Source organism: Petromyzon marinus, chromosome 29 (genome assembly GCF_048934315.1).
Source record: "Petromyzon marinus isolate PM22_M1 ecotype Great Lakes invasive population chromosome 29, UKy_Petmar_22M1.pri1.0, whole genome shotgun sequence".
Lineage (NCBI taxonomy): Eukaryota > Metazoa > Chordata > Hyperoartia > Petromyzontiformes > Petromyzontidae > Petromyzon > Petromyzon marinus.
In genome coordinates, this window is record NC_133695.1 from 6,561,318 (window position 1) to 6,582,332 (window position 21,015).

At 49.8% G+C, this 21,015-nt stretch overlaps 2 protein-coding genes across 2 annotated transcripts; one reads left to right on the top strand and one right to left on the bottom strand.

Annotated features, from left to right (window-relative positions):
- The first annotated feature begins 819 nt into the window (after positions 1-819).
- On the top strand, positions 820-15,960 carry LOC116947288 (epithelial cell adhesion molecule-like). Its single transcript, XM_032962842.2, has 9 exons — positions 820-1,417; positions 5,651-5,797; positions 8,229-8,481; positions 9,379-9,444; positions 10,197-10,260; positions 10,824-10,919; positions 11,610-11,789; positions 12,747-12,794; positions 13,894-15,960. Exons 1-9 carry the CDS (start codon positions 1,324-1,326, stop codon positions 13,921-13,923), a joined length of 978 nt encoding a protein of 325 aa, XP_032818733.1. The 5' UTR covers positions 820-1,323; the 3' UTR covers positions 13,924-15,960.
- Positions 15,961-16,335: 375 nt separating this feature from the next.
- Positions 16,336-20,278, bottom strand: LOC116947289 (peptidoglycan-recognition protein SC2-like). Its single transcript, XM_032962843.2, has 4 exons — positions 20,159-20,278; positions 18,732-18,933; positions 17,296-17,411; positions 16,336-16,985 (listed from the first exon to the last, which is right to left on the bottom strand). The coding sequence occupies exons 1-4, from the start codon at positions 20,199-20,201 to the stop codon at positions 16,804-16,806; spliced, it is 543 nt and encodes a 180-aa protein (XP_032818734.2). The 5' UTR covers positions 20,202-20,278; the 3' UTR covers positions 16,336-16,803.
- Between the last annotated feature and the right edge of the window lie 737 nt (positions 20,279-21,015).

Sequence of the window (21,015 nt, forward strand, 5' to 3'; positions counted from 1 at the left end):
ATCACCAGACACCTTTTTATATATATAACAAAAAAACTAAACTATATTTTTTCACAGCCCTTTGTCACAATCCACTGCTGTATGAAGGCCCAGTACGCCCTAGGGGTCCCGGTGGTTGTTTAACCATACTTCACCACGACAGTTAGTGCGGGATGGTGATGGATCTGACGCTAGCCAGGACTGGTTCAGATATCACTCGCCACTGATGTTAGCCGTGGCAAAAGAATCGAACTCGTGGCGCCTGTGTTAACCGCGTCGCAGCAAACATCACGAACATCGACAGTGACGAGGTAAATGGAACCAAAAGTGGACATACGCCACAAAGCCATGCGGACATGCACGCTTGGAATTACACCGGTGAACTGAAAGGTTGACCGCGTGTATCAGATACCATACGCGGATTGCGATGCCTCGGATTTTACAGCTGAGCACAGCAAGTGGGCTTGTGCAGGACAAGTCGCCAGGTGCGAATGGGGCGACAGACAACGCGGCGAAGACCAACAGCGGAGTGGGCAGCCAAAGGATGAGCAGAGGGAGACGGAGCGATGAAGTCAGCGCGTGTGCCGAGGTCTGCGAGAGGATTTTTTTTTAATTTCCCATCACCGGGGCGTGAAATGTGGCGGGCGTTTGAGGGTTTGGTGGTCGGTGGTCACGGGCAAGTCCTTCATCCAGCAGTGGAGTCGACCATGCGCCTGGCTATGACGATGACGACGATGACGCGACACACTCACCGATGCGATGACGTCATCTGGTCGTATGACATCGCAGGATCATTTCGAGATAGCCGCAACCTTTGGGGGGGGGGGGTGATTCCTTCATCCAGCAGTGGATTTGACCATGCCTGGCGATGATGATGATGCGAATGATGATGGGGATCATATCTTGTTGTTATTGGCAAAGTTGCAACGGAGCCATGCTGTTGCTGAGCTCACCCCGCCCCCGTGTGAGTGGTGAGTGCGGGAGGCGTGACCGGACGCGAAGAGGAGGAGCAAGAGCCATTGTGGAACGCGTAAATAAATATATATTGAAGTTTAAACTATTTAAAAAGCCTCCTCCCCCTCTACCGTGACGTGAATCCCCCGGTCAGGTCGCTTCGACTTCACCTGCGCGGCGAGGAGGAGGAAAAAGAGGAAGGGAGAGCGCAGACGAGAGCCGCCATTTCATCGTCGTCGTCGTCGTCGTCATCTATCTTCGCGTGTTCCCCCTTTTACCTTGCCGTCTTGTCTCACCTGGTCCGGCGTCCTTTTGGTGAATAACATCAACGACTAGAACAAGAGCGAGAAGAAAGGGTTGTTGTTGTTGTTGGTGGTGTTCACGACGACGATGGCTTCCTCGTCTCTCGGCGCGCGTTGCGTGCTCGTGATGGTGGCGGCGCTGGCTCTCGTTCTCGGCATGGTCGCCCGAGCTTCCGCTCAAGGTGAGGCTGGCGGCGGCGGCGGCGAGGGATTTTGACGCTGACCTGTGCGGAGTGTGGTGAGGGTTGGCTCACCTGTGCGGAGTGTGGTGAGGGTTGGCTCACCTGTGCGGAGTGTGGTGAGGGTTGGCTCACCTGTGCGGAGTGTGGTGAGGGTTGGCTCACCTGTGCGGAGTGTGGTGAGGGTTGGAACCGCTCACCTGTGCGGGGTGTGGTGAGGGTTGGCTCACCTGTGCGGGGTGTGGTGAGGGTTGGCTCACCTGTGCGGAGTGTGGTGAGGGTTGGAACGCTCACCTGTGCGGGGTGTGGTGAGGATTGGAACCGCTCACCTGTGCGGAGTGTGGTGAGGATTGGAACCGCTCACCTCTGCGGGGTGTGGTGAGGATTGGAGAACTCGCCTGTGCTAAATGAGGGTTGGAACATTCTCCTTTTGCGAGGCGAGTGTTAGAAGAGCGGCTCACCTGTGAGGGTGTATACGGTCTTCTTTAATATAAAACATCGACAATTAACAACTGCGTTGATGTTCATGATGTTACATGCGTTGAGGGGACGACGTTTTAAAAGGTGTAACCAACTCCAGTATTGACCGGCATTTGTTTCACGAACGTTTGTTTTTAAAATAACCTTTGTTTTTACAAACAATATATCAACTTAACACGACGGTCGAGTGGTTAATGTCTAATTTTAATCGGAGTTGCCGAGCATATCTGGGTAGATTTAACTCTATTTAAAGCTTTCGTTACTGCAGGGATTCATATTCTTGGTTCTTTCGGTAAAGTTACGTAGAAGGGAAACAATACAAATATATATTTTTTATTGTTTCCCTTCTACGTGACTTTACCGAAAAGTCTATATTCTTGGTTCTAACTCGTTAAAGATGACGTCCGTAAGTGTGCTTAGTTTTCACTCAGAATTGACCCGAAGCGTATTAAAATCCTGATACATGTTTTGTAACGACGACAAAATAATTTGTCCTTCGCACCGACTGGCGGGGAGGTGCTGTACCAAATAAATGAAACTTGAAACTTGTAACGTGGAAATGGGGACGTGAGGAGTGGTCACGACTACCATTTGCAAAGGAACCGACGACAACTTTAGACTTGGGACGGCTGCCTAGAAGACAACAGGCGGGCGGCGGTGGATGGGAGGTGTTGCCGTGGGCGAAACGTGGCCAACCGAAGTGAAACAGAAATAAACCTTTCTGATAAGTGGGAAATGCCAGAGCAAAATGTGCGTGCATTGACCAACGTGTATAGTATTACAAATTTTTTTTATCTTTTTTTGCCCCGCCCCGCCGCCTTTTTAAACACTCATTCTGCCCCCAAACACTTGGCGTTTGGTTATATTGAGGGGTCGTGGAGTTTTTTGTTTGTTAACGAGAAACACGAACCACGGAAGATGTATTATTACTACTACGCGCGTGCATGTTGAGGTGCGTGCGAGCGCCTGACGAGGAAGTGGCGTTTAATATATAAAAAAAGGAAACCGCATACATTTAGGGAAATAATTCAAACCACCCAGCGTAATGTTTTATCGAGAGAGCTAAATGGCCCAAATGTGTGAAACGTTACTTAACACAAGGGGGATGGGCTTTAAGAGTTGTCCAGTATAGAAAATGGAGCCCCCACCCATCTAACGAAAATCTCTCTCGTCGGCTCGAACATATCTCTTGGTGTTTGACGAATGTGTTAGCAGTTTCCGTGGCGAGACGAACATGAGCCATGCACGAGTTCGTAAGAGAACGTGGCACCGTGAGGTTTGTCGATATATCATTAGACATCGACAACAAAAACTCCTTTGGGGCTCGATGGGACGTTGCGTGGTTTAGGGCCGTTTACCCAGACGGCATTATTAGTTAGTGGTTCTCCACGAAGTCCAGAAGGGCGACTAAGAGCGGATGGTCGTGAGAGCCTCTCGGTGGCTAGGAGATGTTAACAACCTCGCCTGGTATACAGGAGGTTTCGTGGATTCGATCCCGACCCTGACCGCCTGCTGTATATTTGGAGTTTGCGGTGTCTCTCTCCCCGTGGTTGCGTGGAATTTTCTCCCGGGTCGTCCGGTTTTTCTCCCCTCCACATCTATAATCAACATCACACGTTTTAGAGTGGCTGTTGCTATACATTTCCAATTGATAGGCCACTTCATTGGGCTTATAATTTGTGATTAACCAAGTTGGCTTTTGAAAAAACTACATAGCTCAGTGTGGTCTTTATTATTACCTGGTAAAATGAAATAAAAGTTTAGCTAGGACTCAAGGCAGCTGTGTCGACTGTAGCAGCTGTTGGAACTTGATTGATGGGACCGAGACTGCGATCGAGATGAACTCGAATATGATCGGGGTTGGAGTGCTACTGGGAAACTTAATTTGGATAATGAAAAGCAACGTTGTTGAACGGTTTTGGTCCGCGCATATCACCTGCTTGCGCGATCATGGAATCAACGTGACCACAAAGAAGCGAAGGTTCTTCTTGGTAATTCCTCCGTGATGGAAACGGGGAACTCGTGGATTGTAGAACAAAACTCATCGACGTTGACTTGAGGAAAGTCGCGTGGGCTCGATAGAACAATTGGCGAGAAAGGAAATGATGGCACGATGGGTAGGCAAGACGGGTGATGGGGATTGCAGCCGGAGAGAAATGCCCTGCGGAGATGGACCGGCGGGGTGGCTTTTGTGACCTTCATGGACCGTGGTATATGGCCACTATGGGGAGGCTGATTCTACAGCACGGCCGATGGGAGTAGTGAAGTTGGTGCTTGCTCTGCTATAACTTCCACCACCAAGGCCACGCCCCTTGTTGGCTTCATAATCCAGGGCGAACCATTTATAGATACCCTACCGATTTGTAATCATGACCTCGGGTTATGCATCTCATTAAATGTTATAAGCAAATAACAGCGTCTTGCCGTTAGATACTATGTATCGGGATAATGTTTGGAGCTGGTATTACTTGTTTTTGAGATTGGAGGGTGATCAAAGGCTTTGGAATAAAATGTTAACCATAAATTCACCCGATTTTATTTCAGTCGGGTATCTATACAAGGATTGCCCAATGTAACCTATGGATTCAGGTTGTTTCTGTTGGTTGGGGTGAGGCTTTTCTTTGGGTAACCTGATGCTGGGGGGGGTTGTGTTACGGTACGAATTTGGGGCGAGGCTTGCCTCTGCCTTAAGCCAGTGTTTAGCATGGCCATTGTTAAAGATGCATCTGTCAGGGTGTGGTGACTGTCGTAGAGAGAGGATGCCTGAAAAGTGACAATTTATGGAATTGCCGGAAGGTTTCGGGGCACCCTAGTGGGTGGAATAACACCTCCAATCACTCCATGTCGTTCAGGGACCTTGCCCGTATGTATGTTGACCTTCTTTTGCACCCGTACGTAGCCAACCGTGTTAATTCGAGGCGCGGGGGAAAGACGACAAACTATAAACACAACACATCTAAAGAAATCAGTTATCAATCCTAGATTTAAAGGTGCGCATAGCTCCGGTGGCGGCATCCTTGCCCGTGTTGTACCTCCTTGACAAGAACTTCCCGCAGCGTGCCGGATGTCTCACCACAGACCCACAACTACGCAGTAACGCCACTGGCGGATTCGATCATTTGGCTCCAGCATCCATTTTCAGATGTTAATCATCGAGCCGCGCTTCCTGAAGTCGGGTTCGCTGGCTCGCATCGCTGAGATCCTAGGTTCAATCAAATCTGGGCAAGCTCCTGTGACTTTAAAATGGGGTTCTCAAGTCTGGGCGAGTTTGGATCCTCTGCCCTGTCACCAATGGCTGCACTAATAAATGGTGGCTAAATTCTGCCTCCCTGAGGAATTTAAAATGATTGCTTTTACTGTCGTGCGATCAACAGAGGGCTCTCGTATGCAGAGCGGGTTGGGAAATGTTATTCCCTGCTGTGTGGGCCGAGATCTCTTAAAAGGGCGACTCCGTGGTTAGCGACCGCTCCTTCCGCGCGTAAAGTCACCATCTCCCACCCCGAGCAGCTGGTTTTTTGCGTTCAGTTTGTCCTTCCAGCGCAGCCTCCTGATTTTAGCACTCGTTGGCTTCATACAGTGGGAAAGAAGTTTAACGTGCGTACAACAGCACTCGGCGATGAGGTGGAGGCAATTTTTGTTTTTATATATGTTTACAACATTGGATGGTCAACTTTATCAGTCCACATCCCCTGCCATTCGAGGAGAGTACACCTGATAACATGTCCGTGACCATCGTTCCCATCAACCCCTCTGCAGACATGTGTCCCGCTTGCAATGGGGTCGACCCGTGCGTGAGTGCATGCCGCTTCAACCCCTATGCGACCAAGTGTATCGTGGACTGCACCAGCGGCTGCAAGGCCCTGTGGAAGGATCCCGAGAACAAGGTCATCAACTGCGAGAAACGTGAGTCCCCCCCCCCCACATCCTCCCTCCACTCGTTGCTCGTGAAGCCTTACTGCTTGTTCTCTGCACACATTGCCCGTCACGTCCCTCTCCTCCTCTCTGGCGGTGTGATATGGGTGTTTGTTGGTCTACATGTAGAGTGGCGGTTAGGTGTGCGGTGTTGTGTGGGTGTGCAGATGTAATACAATGTGTGTGTTGTACAGTCATATTGGTAAATGGATGTGCAGTGTTATGTACTAATGGGCATCTGAAAAAGCATCATAGATCAAAATATTGCTAGAGTCTCTAAATAAAGATTCTGATTCTGTGGGAATTCGGGTTTGCGGTGTTGTGCGAGTGATTCAGGCGTTCAGCATTGCCTGAATGTGGTGGGTGTATACATACAGGGGCGGCGCCGCTGGGGGGGGGGGGCTTAGCCCCCCCTGAAATTTTGGGAAAGTCGGTAATCGGGATAACCGGATATCAGGCTGCTGCAAAATGCTGCAGGCTGCCACCTTGTGTGCTGCCCTGCAGGCTGCCACCTCGTGTGCTGCCCTGCAGGCTGCTTGAGCGGCAGCCTTTTCGAACTTATCGAACTTATTAGCCACATCAGCGGCTTCGACCTATTAATAAACTCCGCGTTCAAATCCAATAACATTTGTTTGATACATTTGGAGCGCCCATTGGAAAACATAAACACTGGGTATCTCAGAATATTGAAGTCAGCCCCCCCAAAGTCAAAATCCTGGCTCCGCCCCTGTATACATGTAGCGTTGCGTACGGTGCGAAATAAGTTTAGCATATACAGTGGTGCGTGGCGTCGTGAGTTCGTTGGTGTTTTTTTGTTTGCGTGGTTTCTCGTGGCTGTGTTACCCGTCCTTGTGCAAGCCTGTCGTCTCGTTACACAACCTCGTCGTTTACCCGCCCTCTCGTTTACACATTAACGAGACCGAGCCCGCCGTGCCCGCCGTGCCCTTGGTGTTTGCGTAACCGGCGTCATCGGGCGGGTCACGGTACTCGCCAACGTGACCCGCCAGCAAACGCATTTTGAGCGCAGACTTCATGGACCCCCCCCCCCCCACAAAGTAAACCTTCACAGTCATTGGGGAATTTCCCAGCGCATGGCAGGTGACAGTCGTGCTTTTGTGGAAACGCAACCGATTTGCCAATATCTGTTTATTTTTTTAGCCAAATGAACCTTAAGGCGGGACCCCGGGGTTAGCGCATCGTGTAGAGCTCGTCGTTCCCCTCGACGAGCTCTACACGATGCGCTAATCAAAGTTTCAAAGTGTTGTTTATGACCACGGCAATTTTGGCAACGACGGGTGCTTGGTGAAGATTGATTTCTGGTGGGTCGCTGCGTTTATGTGCGCGGTGGGACGGAGGTTCAAATAATGAATGTTAGTTTTTAATGAAATTAGGCTGTTTTTGGCCCATTTAATTGCTTTTATTAAATCTAGCCAGAAATCGTCCTTGGTTAACACCGTTAATGTCAATTGTTGATCCCAGTCTGCGTGGGTTCTCACGTGGTTTAAGCAAGGGTGACTAAACGGACTGCACACTGTAAGCAAAGTGGAAATTTTGGATACCCGTGTGATCTCATTTGCAAGAGTGAATCACTGCTCCCTTGCCACAGTCCAGAGTCCAAGTTTTAAATCCTTTATGCGCAACTCATCCGTGAATGTAACGGGGTAATTGAGTGGTATCCTGCCCTGCTTGCTCAATAGAGCAATAGCGTGGTTGCTCTTCATTGGCCGGCGGTGTAAATTCCACATTCATATGGTAGGAGCCAGGCCCTTGATACTGATTGACCAATTCGCTGTGGTGTTTGGGGCACCACGCTTCAAGCAATCGCCTGATGTGCAGGTAAATTTGTCTCAAACATCCCCCCAGCATACATGTTTTTCCTTAGACAGTGCTATAGACAAATATGAATTATGTATTTGCATCGTTTGCTTATTATCAAGCCACTGGGAGCTATATTGACAACTCATTCATTTTTTTAGAACCTTTTTTGTGTTTCGTTGTCCTTCCCTCGAACTACCGATTTTAGTACTGTTGGCTACGTACAGTGCGAATGACCTTCAACATACATTATTATGAACCCTTTCCCGTTCGGCGACGTCTGAAAGTTGCAGGGTGGAGTCCCAATCACCGCTGAATCTCGGAGCGTGCAATCGGTCGGCGTTTATTTTATTTCTAGGCATGGCGCTGTTTTTAAAGACATTGTGCTTGCCGCAGAGAGCTATAGCGACATGATCGCACTTTTTTTTTTGATAGCTGGCACCAAACCATGCCACACGCCCTCCCGCATGGCCTTGTGGGAACCTCCGTATTGCTTACCTGTGTTGACATTTGCTTTCCATCCCCTCTCGTCCCGAATCCGCCGTCCCTCTTTTCCCTTCCCCTCCACCCCTCTCTCCCGAACCGTCGACGTTCGGCGGCGGTGCAGTGACGCCGCGCTGCTTCCTCATGCACCAGGAGAGCGACGCGCTGAAACGCCAGAGCCGCTCGGGCCCCGCGTCCGGCGGCCGCCTCGACACGGACGGCCTCTACGACCCCAAGTGCTTCGACAACGGCACCTTCAAGGCGGAGCAGTCCAACGAGACGACGCGCCAGCGCTGGTGCGTCAACAGTGCCGGGGTCCGCAACACCGACAAGCTGGTGGATGCGGACCCGGAATGCAAGCGTCTCGTCATGTGCACGTGAGTAAGGAGGGGGGGGGGGGGTGCCACGGTGGCGATGTCGACTCCCTCTCGCGCGGTATGCAGGAGGTCGTGGGTTCGATCCTGATCCCTTGGCGCCTGCTGTTTGTTTGGAGTTTGCGTATCTCTCCCCGTGGTGGTGTGGATTTTTCTCCGGGATCTCTGGTTTTTCTCTCCACATTTTTAGAAACGTTGCGTTTTAGACGTTTTTTGCTGCTACAAATGTGATAGCCAGGTCACTTCTGAAAGAGCCATATAGCTCTGGGCCTCATCTGGTAAAATAAAAAAAAGAGCTTACGTTTTTTACCTTAGTTCTGGCAATGCGGCAAAGTTGCTTCCTGCCCAGTTTGATTTGGTTATTCGTCAGTTGACTAATTGATGGTGATAATGATGATAAACAGCTCCTTGCAATGCTTTCTACATGATGTCCTTGCCCAATCCAATTTTTATCGTGAGATATTTCTCCTTCCGTGATAGTCAAGTGGCAAGCAGTTCAGGGGGTGGGGGGGGGGTAGTGTGAGCGGCTTGCAATCGAAGGGTTACCGAGTTCACTCGCACCGTCGTTACGGCCGCCACCGCCGAAAGGTCTAATCGAACCGGTGACCACTTCTGCATCATAAAGTCCGGTGTGCGACGAATCGTCACATTGTGCGCAGCACAGCTATCCGAAAAGAAGACAAGAACAATGTATCCATAATTTTTTGTTGTGCGATTTTTTTTTTTATATATAAAATAAAAACACCTTAATTTAGGTGGTGGTGAAGCGCAGGGCTTTGGTTCATGCGCCGTGCGACCTTAAAAAGCCGCGGCCAAACGAGGAGGGGCGTGCTCGTCTCATCGCAGACGTCGTCGTGACGAGATGCGACATTTAATCCCGATTTGTGTTTGCCCTTGCAGCCAAATCGTGTTGGACTTCTTTGTGAACACTACGCACCCTGCTGTGCGTGAATCGCAGTTCAAGACGTAAGTAAGACGGGGTGGGGGGGGGGGGCAGCAGGTGGGGTGGGGGAGACCCCTGCGGTTAACTTTCATGTTGTGGGTTTTAGTGTCTGCTGTAATTGCAGTTGTTGCTGTTGGGGGAAAAATTATCAAAAGGTGGATTGTAACTGGTTCCATCAACGTTAAGCAGTGTATACGTTTCTATGCGAATTGTCGACTTGCTGCAGGACCCCACTGGTTCTGGTGGATTTTAGTTGCTGGGTGAAATTATGAAAAGACAGTCAGACCACTTCCGCTAGGTTCGTAAGGATTTGTCCATTTTTTTAAAAGATGTTTGTGGCACACGTGTCGAATTGTGCGTATCAAACGGGATGATTTTAATTTATTTTTTAACTGTGCATGTGTTACCTAAATGGGCTGTAGATTTTTAAAATTCGGAATCGACAAAGCGATGTGACCTGGAGGCTGCGGACTGGACAGATGACACGAATGCGATGGCACAAACAGTTTGCGGACCTTGCAAAACGAGACTAAGAATCTATTCCAGAATCTGTCTCAAACCACGACAATTCACCAAACTCACTCCCGCGTGTTTTTCGGGATGTTTGGTCCACAATTATCTGACGTTTCACTCGACTTGCTGCGAGCTTCTTGAAGTTACTGAAAAAGAGGGAGGGGGGAGATGAAAGGTCATTGGATCGAACTTAATCCGTTTGTAATTCTGTTTTTTTTTTAACCTACGGCTGAGGTTTAATTTTACAAATTCTCCTTTCTAGGAGACTTCAAAAGGTGATGCAGGACTCCTTCCTCCTGAGCCCCTCTCAAATGAGCGAAACCAAGGTACTTTGTTATTTGTGCTCTATTTTTATTAAAACTCAAGTTTCCTGAAAAATCAATAGGATGGACAAAAAAATCAATAGGATGGACAAACGTGTACATCATAGGCATGGGAAGGCCTTCGTCCCAGCAGTAGATTGACAAAGATCTGGGTTTTTGTCAACTTACCGCGATTATTCAAGGGTTAAATTGGGCTCGAGCTGGAATCCTCCAACTGCTGCGTCCTCTGGGGTGGAGCTCCCGGGTCTCCTTCCCCGTATAGAATTCCAAGTGATGCAGTCTGGGTGACCCTGGTGGGCTCGCGCTCTCCGAACACTTTCTCCTTCTGCCACTGCCCTCGCACTGCACCGCTTCGGAATTCCCTGCCTGGCAACTCTATTTACACCCCCCCCCCCCCTAAAGCTTGCATGGCTGTACTCATTCCAAGAAATGCTCCTCATCGATTTACACCTCCCAATCATGCTTGCCAATTGTGAAAAAAATATAATGCAAATCTTTACGAGAGGACAAACCGCTAACGATCAATGTCGCCAACCCCCCCCCCCCCCCCCCCCCCCACCACGTAGATGGACGATGCCGGAAATGTTCTCATCACCATCGTAGCCGGCAACACGTCTGCCGATCAGGATGTGGGGACTGTCGCCTACTACTTGGAGAAGCAGGTGAGTGGCCAACTGGGGTTCGCTCATGTTTGAGATGATAATGCGTGAGCCCGCTCAATACAAGGGTACAGCGTTCCGAGATGCCCCACCCACATAAGGCGCTCTACATAAACGCTCAATCATTGACCCATAACTTGGATGTTGAACTTCTTGAGCACCGTATGTTGCCAACCGTGCTAATCGGAGGTACGGGTGAAGGACGACAAACTAAACAGAAAAAGCGGTTCTAAGTTAATTATTTGTCAATATAGGTTTAAAAGTGCATAGCTCCAGTGGTTTCGTAATTGTCGGAAGGAAGAGCATTCCAGACGGCCGCAGAAGCGCTTCTGAAAGCACCCGATGTGGTGACCGTCTTTGTTCGCTGGTCAGCCAAAAGCTGCTGGGAGTCTGACCGATGTTTGCGTGATTTTGTTCGTGATCCTTGATAAGATTAGCAAGGTATTGGTATTCATTTTGTGGGCGAGCACTTTATGTAATGAGTATGGACACTTAATATGTAGAGAACCGCAGAACTTGGGCAATTGTTGGTAGCGCCGGCTCCTCGCTGCTGCGTGGCTGCCTTCCCCGCTCGTCTGCAGTTCTCCCCACGCCCTCCCTTTGAGTTTTCTCTCTCATTTATAATAATTGATTTACTCCCTTACCAAAAAAACATTAAATCCTTCCCGCTTTTTTTTTTTACCCCCGCGCCAGTTTTTGAAGGGGGAGCTGCCGGGCCTGCCACGCGAAGTGCTCGACCTGAGCAAGCGCGGCGCGCAGGTGTGGTACTACGACGATGAGCCGCCCCGCATGAACATGAAGCACATGGCCCCCGGCATCATCGCCATCATCTGCGTCCTCGTCCTCTCCCTCGTCGCAGCCATCATCGTCATCGTGAGTGTCGGATTCGGGATTTTTTTTTTGCGCAAACGCACGCGACATGCCTCGTGCAGCTAACACGCTAAACCTATGAAGTAAACTATTCTTATATAGTTTACTTCTTATGCTCACTGAGCTGTATAGCTCTTTTTCAGAAGCGACCTGGCCACAAATGATAGCTCGACGCGGTGGCTTATCACGTGAAAATTTATAGCGGCCAAATACTCTTAAGACACATGTTAATTCTAAATGAAGGGAAAAAACCAAACGACCCGGAGAGAAAATTACATGCGCCCACAGGGAGGGGGAATATGCAAACTCCAAATATACAGGCGTCTGGATCGAACCCACGACCTCCTGTATAACGGGCAAGGGTAGTTAACATCTCGCCACCGTGGCACCCCTGGTATTGGCGGAACACAACGATGCTGAATGCTGCCCTGATTTGGGTTCAAACCTAGCCACATGATTGCCCTCTAATGCTAATTTTTGCTGGGATCCTCCAGAAAAAATCTTGACAAGGGTGAGGCTTTCCTGGGTAAACAAGCAGAATGATCATAGTTTTTGTATGAACATAGAATTGCAATGTGGGTTTGGATATAACTGTGCCATTTCTAATGCTCATTCGCGCACGAAAGACATGTCGTCTTCCCCTATATATAGCCTTCACACACTGTTGGGTCAAGTGCTGTTAGTGAGCACCGAATGAAGGCCCACATGGCACAGGTGGTGGGTGGCCAGCAATCACACCTGCTACCTTTGTCTCCCTAGTGGCGATGTTTACACCGCACCAGGTACTCATTTGAGGTTTAGTCCACTTGGGGGGGGGAAGCCCAGGACCAAATTCGTATAATCATCACCGGTGTTGTTGGCTGGTTCATAGCACAGCGTGCTAGCCGCTGTTGTATAATCTTATATAAGTATACAATTCCAGTGTGGCTGTGCTCTGCTAACATTGTCCGTGTTCCCCAGGTGGTTATGAAGAAGAGGTCGTCCAAGAAGAAGGACAACACCTTTGAGGTAGGCCGTAGCAGGCGGGAATGATGGCGAGCAAGGTCGCGACCTCCTCGGATTTCATTCGCAGTCTCTGCCCTCCCGCGTAACGAGTCGACGATTGTCGGGCCCCATCCTTTTCTTAACCCCTCCCCCATTCATGTGGTCCCATTGCACCGGGACGGCTATTTGCGGATTTTCAGTCGCCCTATCGGTGGACCCTCCTCGGCGTTTTGTGTCGAGCTCTCGTTACGTTGTAAAAATGTATAGAATAAAAAAAAGTGGGGGTTGATCGCGCAGTGCGACGGTGAGGCGAGGCAGCCGATTGGGTCTGGTTTCTGGGTGAGCGAGGGTGGATCGCCGCTGCTTTGGGCGATGTGTGGGGCCGTATGTGGCTCCCCATCCCCATGCTCGCAGATTGGCGAATCCCTCAATTTTTCCACCCACCCTCGCGTGGCAGCCATGGCAGCACCCTAGCCGCGTGGCGTACGGTGGACGTGGTTTGATCCGCGGGGCCGGCGTCTCTCCACTCGACTCCGAGGGGGTTGGGGGAAGTTCAGTGGGTTGGGTTGTCGACGGCCTTTTTTTGCGAGACATGGTTGCGATGGGATTTGCGCTCGTGCCAACGTCGTGCATGGTGGAACTCATTGTATAAGTGGTGATGCGAGGGGAAGAAGGTGGGGTGTGCTTATTGGTAAATCTTAAATGTTCACATGCATAGAAGGTCATCTATTGGTACCTTCAGCGATGCCGTTCCTAGCCGCTTGGTGTTTTGGGCCTGTGCTTGGCAGCTATGCTTTGGATTTGTATTAAAATGACTCCTGTTATCCACCTGCCAATCCACATAAACAAGGGTCATGGGGTGCCTTTGACATTTTCACGAGTCTATTTCTGGCTACTCCCAAGGCTGCTTGCCTTTTTTGGGAAGGTTTTTTCAAATTGTTAATGACTAAATTATCTGTGGACTAATGTGGATGATTAACAGCACTTGGCCAATCTGCTGCTGGATGAAAGCCTCTTGAAGCCAGCCCCATGTCTCAAGATCCTTGTGTATCACAACTACAAGGTGTCCCTAAACCCACTTGTGTGTCTCCCCATGTGTGTCTCTGTGTCCCTGCCATATTAGGGCCAGGAGCTGCAACAGAAGCTGACATAAACGGCGAGCGACTCATAAATCAAGGAGGGCATCGCTCCTGGGCAACACTCCTTCCAAAATCGCATCGCCGTTACCTCCAACCAAGTAGTTGAATTAATCATCCCCGATACAATGGCGGTAAATCTTGACCTCTTAGCTGTTTTTGTACATTTAGGTCATTCACGTTCATTGCTTTTGGACCTGGAGGGAAAAAAAAACTTTTGTGGTCATTTGTCTTTGAAGAAATAAGGATGTTTTTCCTGTGGCGTTTTAGAAATTGTTGTTGGCGCGCCGCCGTGTAATCATGCGATCACCCGTGCGTGATTTGATTTTTATAATTGGTGTCCTTTAACCTGACCTCCGTGTGTCGACTTGGATCTGTGAAGTTGAGTTAACCGAGCCGTACGTCGTCGCATGCCGTTCTATATTTAGGGTTGTGTTTTTATACTTCATGTTTAATAAAAAAAATGAAAACGGGGGGGGGGGGGGGGATATGGGAGGAAAAAAAAACCTGGCAGTGCGAACAAACACTCGCAGCCACCACCGTCTCCTTGAAAAAAACAAAGTAGCAAAGGTTACGTATTTTAATTGTCGATGCAACATTTAATACACACTTTTTAAAAGCTCCACAAACTGCAAAAATCTGCACCCTAAAACTAGCGACCAATTGTTAATCTTAAAGGCTTGTCTCAAAGTTGTAACCTTCGCATATCAAAAGTTAGGAGTTTAGTCGCCTGGCCAGAATTGACTCCCCCCCCCCCCCCCCCCCGCCTAGGGTCGTCCCAGTCACTCATCCAGGGTAGGTAAACTGAAGATCCAACCCGGTAAACATGCTGACAAGTGGCAGTTTTTGAGGTTGTACTATGGTATGCTTTTGAGGGTCGACGGTTGTGGTTTATGTTTTGAATTGGAATTCCATGCTTCCCACTTTTTTTTTTTACCAAACCCGCACTGACCGGCATGGTGAAGTTGGTCAAATCCCTACGTGAGGCCCTAATTGAGCAGTGGGGTAACGGGGGGGGGGGGGGGGGGGCTGTTTGTGTAGAAAAGCCACCCACCGTAGTGATGGGACGAATATCCATCCTCTCGTGGGAGGGTGTAGTAAGTGTTGTGTGTGTTGGCGACTTAAAATCCTGTAACTTTATTTTCCAGTTGTACAGCTTGAGCTTGGTGGTGATGCCAGACATGGAGGTTAATTCTCTAGACCAGTGGATGGAAGTTTTCAAACATTTTAGTGAACATTTTTAAGTTAATTTCAAGAAATCGATTGCTGGGTCTAAAGGGGGCAAACGCTGTAATGTTTATTCCTAGATGGAGCGTTTGATAATCGTGGCGGCTGGATTTTTGACACTTCACCGCTTCCCTGCGATTCAATTTGTCACGATTTATTAAACCTTGTGGCGAAGGTAGCAGCTGCTGGTGGCGGTCGAAGAAGTTTCTATAAACCAGTACAGTGCACGTGACCTCGATAGAGAAATTGCTTCTCAAGTGTATGCAGTTTAGTAAAATGTATCGCGAGCCTATTTAATCCATATGCCGTTTTGCCCTCTAGGCATACCTAAGTAAAGTTCAATTTTGATTTAAAGCTTTCGTGACTGCAGGGATTCATATTGGTTCTTTTGGTAAAGCCATGTATAAGGGAAACAATAAAATAATAAAAATATGAAACAACATTCTCACGACGTTTCGACTGCAACACGAGCAATCATCATAAGGTGTGAAAACCACAGCAAGAAAATTTGAAAAAAGTGGCTTTTACAACTTATGATGATTGTGTGTGTTGCAGTCGAAACGTGAGAATTTTATTTTTTATATTTGTATTGTTTCCCTTATGTGACTTTACCGAAAGAACCAAGAATATAAGTAAAGTTCATCGGTGGAAACTCAACCGTGCCTTGTTTTTTTTAAAAGTGTAACCCCAACATTCGAATTGTAATTCAGGGGGTCTGTGATTTCGGAGAAACCACTGGTCTGGCACCACACGTTTGGTTCCTGTTTTTTATGTTGGAATTGTTTCATCCGTTAAGAGCAAAATAAAACTTTTGGAAAAAATGTGAACGTGGTCTTTGAAAATGTAATGGTTAATATTACGGTTGTGCGAGTGTACTTATGGGTTTATTGGCCATGCTTTCAAGCGTTAAGCTGTCGAGTTGGTGAACTTTGCACAGTGCTTTGCCACTTTATGATTGTGAGCAGTGGCACAGTGGTTAGCACACTGCCGTTAACCGTGCAACCTCGGGTTCAAGCGCCAGCAACGGCTGTGGCTCGAATCGCTTGAGTGCGTTCGCACAGCCACGCATTACAAAGACATTCATACATAATAACACTCGGTGGTGGTGACGTCAGCACGCCGCTTGTGCCAAGCTAGGTGCACCTTGAGGCCACACTCGCACAACACAAACCCATATGCTGTACACGGACACGACAATGATCGCTGCTGCAGTTTTGTTTTTATTGCGATCGTCATTTGAGCAACAAAAATACGTTGATGCAATTTAGTGTTTTCCGGGGGGGGGGGGATAGTTTAAGGTAAAGGCGCAGCCCTGGAAGTGCTTGCTCGTGCAACTGCTGGGAGAGAAGGGGTGGGGGGGTCCACTCGAGGGAGCTGTGGAAGAGCGCTCGGGGCATTGTGCGGTAAATGGTTTGACACTCGCTTCAGTCGGCAGGCTTGCCAAGTGTTACCCGGTCGGCAGTTACAAATGTATCCGCTAAATTACTGAATAGGTAAGCTAGCTTCGGGAACGTGGGAGGAAAGCGGGTTGGGGAGAGAGAGAGAGGCCGTTGCTTAGCAGTGGGGAAGTTTACAAACTGAAGGCGAACCAAGTCGCTGGTGGGTGCAGAATGCCGGTGGGAGACGCAGTCGTCGCTCGTGTACGGCAGGCAGAGCCGGCGTGGTGGAGTTTAGGGGTTGCCCCAGTTGGTCCACGTCTTGATTTCGTTGTAGAGGGCGTCCCCGGGACAGGTGGTGGAGCCCACCTGACGGTGCCCGATGAGGCGGTAGCTGCTCTTCAGCTTGCCCTTGTTGATGGCGCAGGTGATCAGCGCCTTGGCTGCTGTGATGGCCGACGCCACGGGCTTGGAGGCTGTGCAGCGTGGAGCGCACGTGGCATGGGTAATCGTCATCGACACCACGACCAACAATACCGTCATCGGCGTGGTCGCCGTGCAAAATGCTAGTAGCACAAAATAAATACGTAACCTGACCATCCGCCTACACGTCCTATTTGCGCGTGTGTATATGTTGAACTTCTTTCACGCCGTACCTAGCCAAACCGGACTCATCGGAGGTGCGGGGGCGGGGGGGAGACGACAAACTAGACGCAAAAAGAAGCTGATGACCATTCAAGTGACGAGGTGTGCAGGTGATCGGAGCGTGTGCCCAGGTGAACTCACAGGTGAAGTCTCCGATGAAGCTGGCTCCCAGGTGGGTGTTGTAGCCGCTCGTGTGTGCGCCCTGGCGGTCCCAGCCGCGACCCTCGTACACATTACCATCGCCTCCCACCAGGAAACTGGGGGGCACGGGGGACAACAGGGGGGGGGCATGGGGGACACGGAGGGACAACGGTGGGGGGGGGGGCACGAGGGACAACGGTGGGGGGGGGGGGCACGGGGGACAACAGGGACACGCAGGGACGAGGGAACGTGAGGATACAGGGGCTATGCAAGTTGTTCGTGAGTTCGACGCCAACCCTGACGCCTGCTGCTGCTGTATATTTGGAGTGTGCATGTCTCTCTCTCTCCCCGTGGTAGCGTGGATTTTTTTCTGGGTCCTCCGGGTTTTCCCTCCACGTTTAGAATCAACATACCTCTTAAGAGTATTTGGGTGTTATAAATGTCCACGTGATAATCCACTTCGTTGAGTATCATTTGTATCATGTCATTTATAGCGCTCTTTATTTGCTGAAAGAGAGCTATGTTGCTCAGTGGGCGTTACCTGGTAAAATAAAAAAAATCGTTTTGATACTTGATTTGGAGCTTTTGTGACTGCAGGAATTCCTCTTTGGTTCTTTCGGTAAAGTCACGCAGAAAGAAAAAAATAGTCAAATATAATAATTTAATTCTTTTTAAAAAATCTACGTGACTTTACCGAAATAACCAAAGAGTAGTTTTCTTGATAGTTTAGTTATACCGTAAATTTTAGCACGTCAGCTACGCAGATTGCGTGTCGACGCTTCTGAAAATAGTTGTTTTTCATGTTATATTTGTAAGTGCTTTGGTTGCCTTTCCGATACTTTGCCCTCTTATCGTATTTTTTGTATAGTTTGTTATTAATTTTCTGACCTGCCCCAACTGAACATCTGTGAATGAAAGAGCTTTATAGCCCATCGGATTCCCCCAGTATAAATACATCTTCTGATTCTGAGACCTCGCAACTCTCTCATCTACCTTTAGGGCCGTCCATAAATGACGTTACACACCTGGGGGGGGGGGGGGGGTCAGACATTTGTGACGATGTGTGGCGAGGGGGGAGGTTGAGAAATGTGATGTCACATCAAAATGCGCAACTTTAAATATAGACAACACGTTCTACTTAATTAAATAGACTTTTACTAAATGATTTTTCCTACATCAGAGTGCAGCGCAAAATTAAATACGCACTACAATGACAATAGTTTAAAGCGATTGGAAGCATGTTTCATTGGGGGGGGGGGGGCAGAGCTTTGTGACGTCATATTTGAGGGGGGTCTGACATTTTGTGACGTCGTGTGACGAAGGGGGGGGGGGCAAAAAGCGTCCAAAATTGCGTGACGTCATTTATGGACGGCCCCTTACCCATAGCTCACACCTCTCGGGGGGGGGGGGGGGGAGGGGGCACTCTCGCCTCTAACCTGTATCCAATGTCGGACCACCCGTTCGAGTCCATGTGGTAGTTCTGGATGCTGCGCACGCGCGCCGAGCACGCGGCCTCGTCGGAGCAGGTTGGGGTGGCGGTGTGGTGGATGATGAAGTAATAGACGGGCACCGCCATGGAGGTGGTGCTAGTGGGGGAGCGGGCCCCCCACCCTGAGCGCGACACGATGCGCGGGCACGCTGCGCACAAAAAAAGACAAAGATCCCCCGTATAGCCTTAAGCAGACTGTTGGGGCAAGTGCTGTTAGCGAGCACCTATGAAGGCCGGGAAGGCACTCGAGGGGGTGGGTGGCCAGCACCACGCCCGACCGCCTTTGTCTCCCCAGTGGCGATGTTCGTACACACTGCACCAGGCCGAGTCGACCTCGGCGAGGCCCAGGACCGGATCAGATAATCGTCACCGGTGTCGGCCGTGAGCGGGAATCGAACTCGGGTCGCCGGGTTCGTAGCGCAGCGCGCTAACCACTACACTTCAGCTGCGTACAAACACACACGCAAGACAAACAATATTTTTTCCCCCCCCGCATTGCCTTAGAGCAGTGTTTCTCACTAATTTTCAGAGGGGGGCCACTTTCGCCGATAAGGCATCAGTGTGAGGGCCACCACATCGCCCGCTAAGGAGGTTTTCACGTTTTCACATTGTTGTGTTGTCAGGGGCCCCACTAAAAGGCCACCAGGGTTCCGCCAGTGGCCCGCGGGCCTTGCAGTGAAGAACGCTGCCTTGGGCTGTTGGGGCAAAGTGGTGTTAGCGAGTAGCGCACCTGTAAAGGCCGGCACGGCACACGAGGGGGTGGGTGGCCAGAACCACGCAAGGCCGTCTCTCCCCAAGTCGGTGATGTTTACACAGCGGAGCAACAGGTGCTCTCATTTGAGGGGGAATCCCCACAAATCGACACGCGAGTTTATACCCACGTGTACAAACACGTGTGCACGTGAGTACACACACACGTGGGCACGTGCGTATACACACACGTGGGCACGTGAGTACACAAACACGTGGGCACGTGAGTACACAAACACGTGTGCACGTGAGTACACACACACGTGTGCACGTGAGTACACAAACACGTGGGCACGTGAGTACACAAACACGTGGACACGCACACACACACACGTGTGCATATCAGAATCATTTCAGAATATTTATACTGGAGGAATCCGATGAGCTATAAAGCAATTTTTTTGCAGATGTCCAGTCGTAGATATAGAGGTATACACATTAAAATTAAGCCCTGGCTTAAAATAATTTAGAAGTTGCGGGCGGGGTCTGAATGACACCTTTCAGCAAAGCGGGGGGCGGCGGGAGGTGGGGGGGTCAGCCCCCTACAGCCTCCCACAGCCCCCTACAGCCTCCCACAGCCCCAGTCAGCCACCCACGACGCCACGTGGCTTCTCGAACACTCACCATCGATGAAGGGCAACAGGGCGAGCAGAAGAAGGAACTTCATGGCTGCGGGAAGAACTCGTGTACCACCTTCCTGGGGAAAACTCAAGTGCCAGTGAGATGGGCTCCATCCTTTTATACAAAATCCTCTGAGTCGCCTCGACCTTGTGCCTAGTCGCAAGGTCACGTACGGCGGGCACCATCGTGAGAAGAACCCCATCGATTTCCCGACACGGCGAGCTGATGTTTTTTTTGATGGCTGTTGGAGCTTCCCATGACCCCTTCCCCGCCCACTTCTCGGTCAATGACCCCCCCCCCCCTTTCGAATTTAGGTATTTTCAGGTGAAGGTCAGACACGTACGCAGGCTTAAGTTCGAGATGAGCCCTGGTGTCTTATAGTTTTATTTTGCGTGGGGAACTTCATTCGTGTTGTATAACGTATTAATTCCTTCCCTCGACTGTTTTAAAATACCACCCATACCTGATGCCAAGCACTTCACCGATGTTCGCCTTATTATCATCGCCATCAGCAGCATCGTCATCAGCTATGGTAAATCCTCTGCCTAATGAAGGCCTCCCCCAAAGCTGTCATGCCATCTCACGGTGCCGTGATGCAGCGATATGTACAGCGAACATCTAAATCTGGCGCCTGTGTTGATATTATTTCAGAGCCTTCCTCTCGTTAGCCTGCCACTCCGTCCTTAGTCTCGTCCACCGGTCGTCATCCTCATCATCATCCCTTTCAGCGACGTGACCCTGCCAAGCTCCATTATACTTTCCTGACCAGTCAAAATGATGACTCTTATACCTTGCCAGGGCCATCTATATGTGGGGGAGGGTCCAAGGCCCGAGGCAAATCCCACCATGTGGGCCCCCCG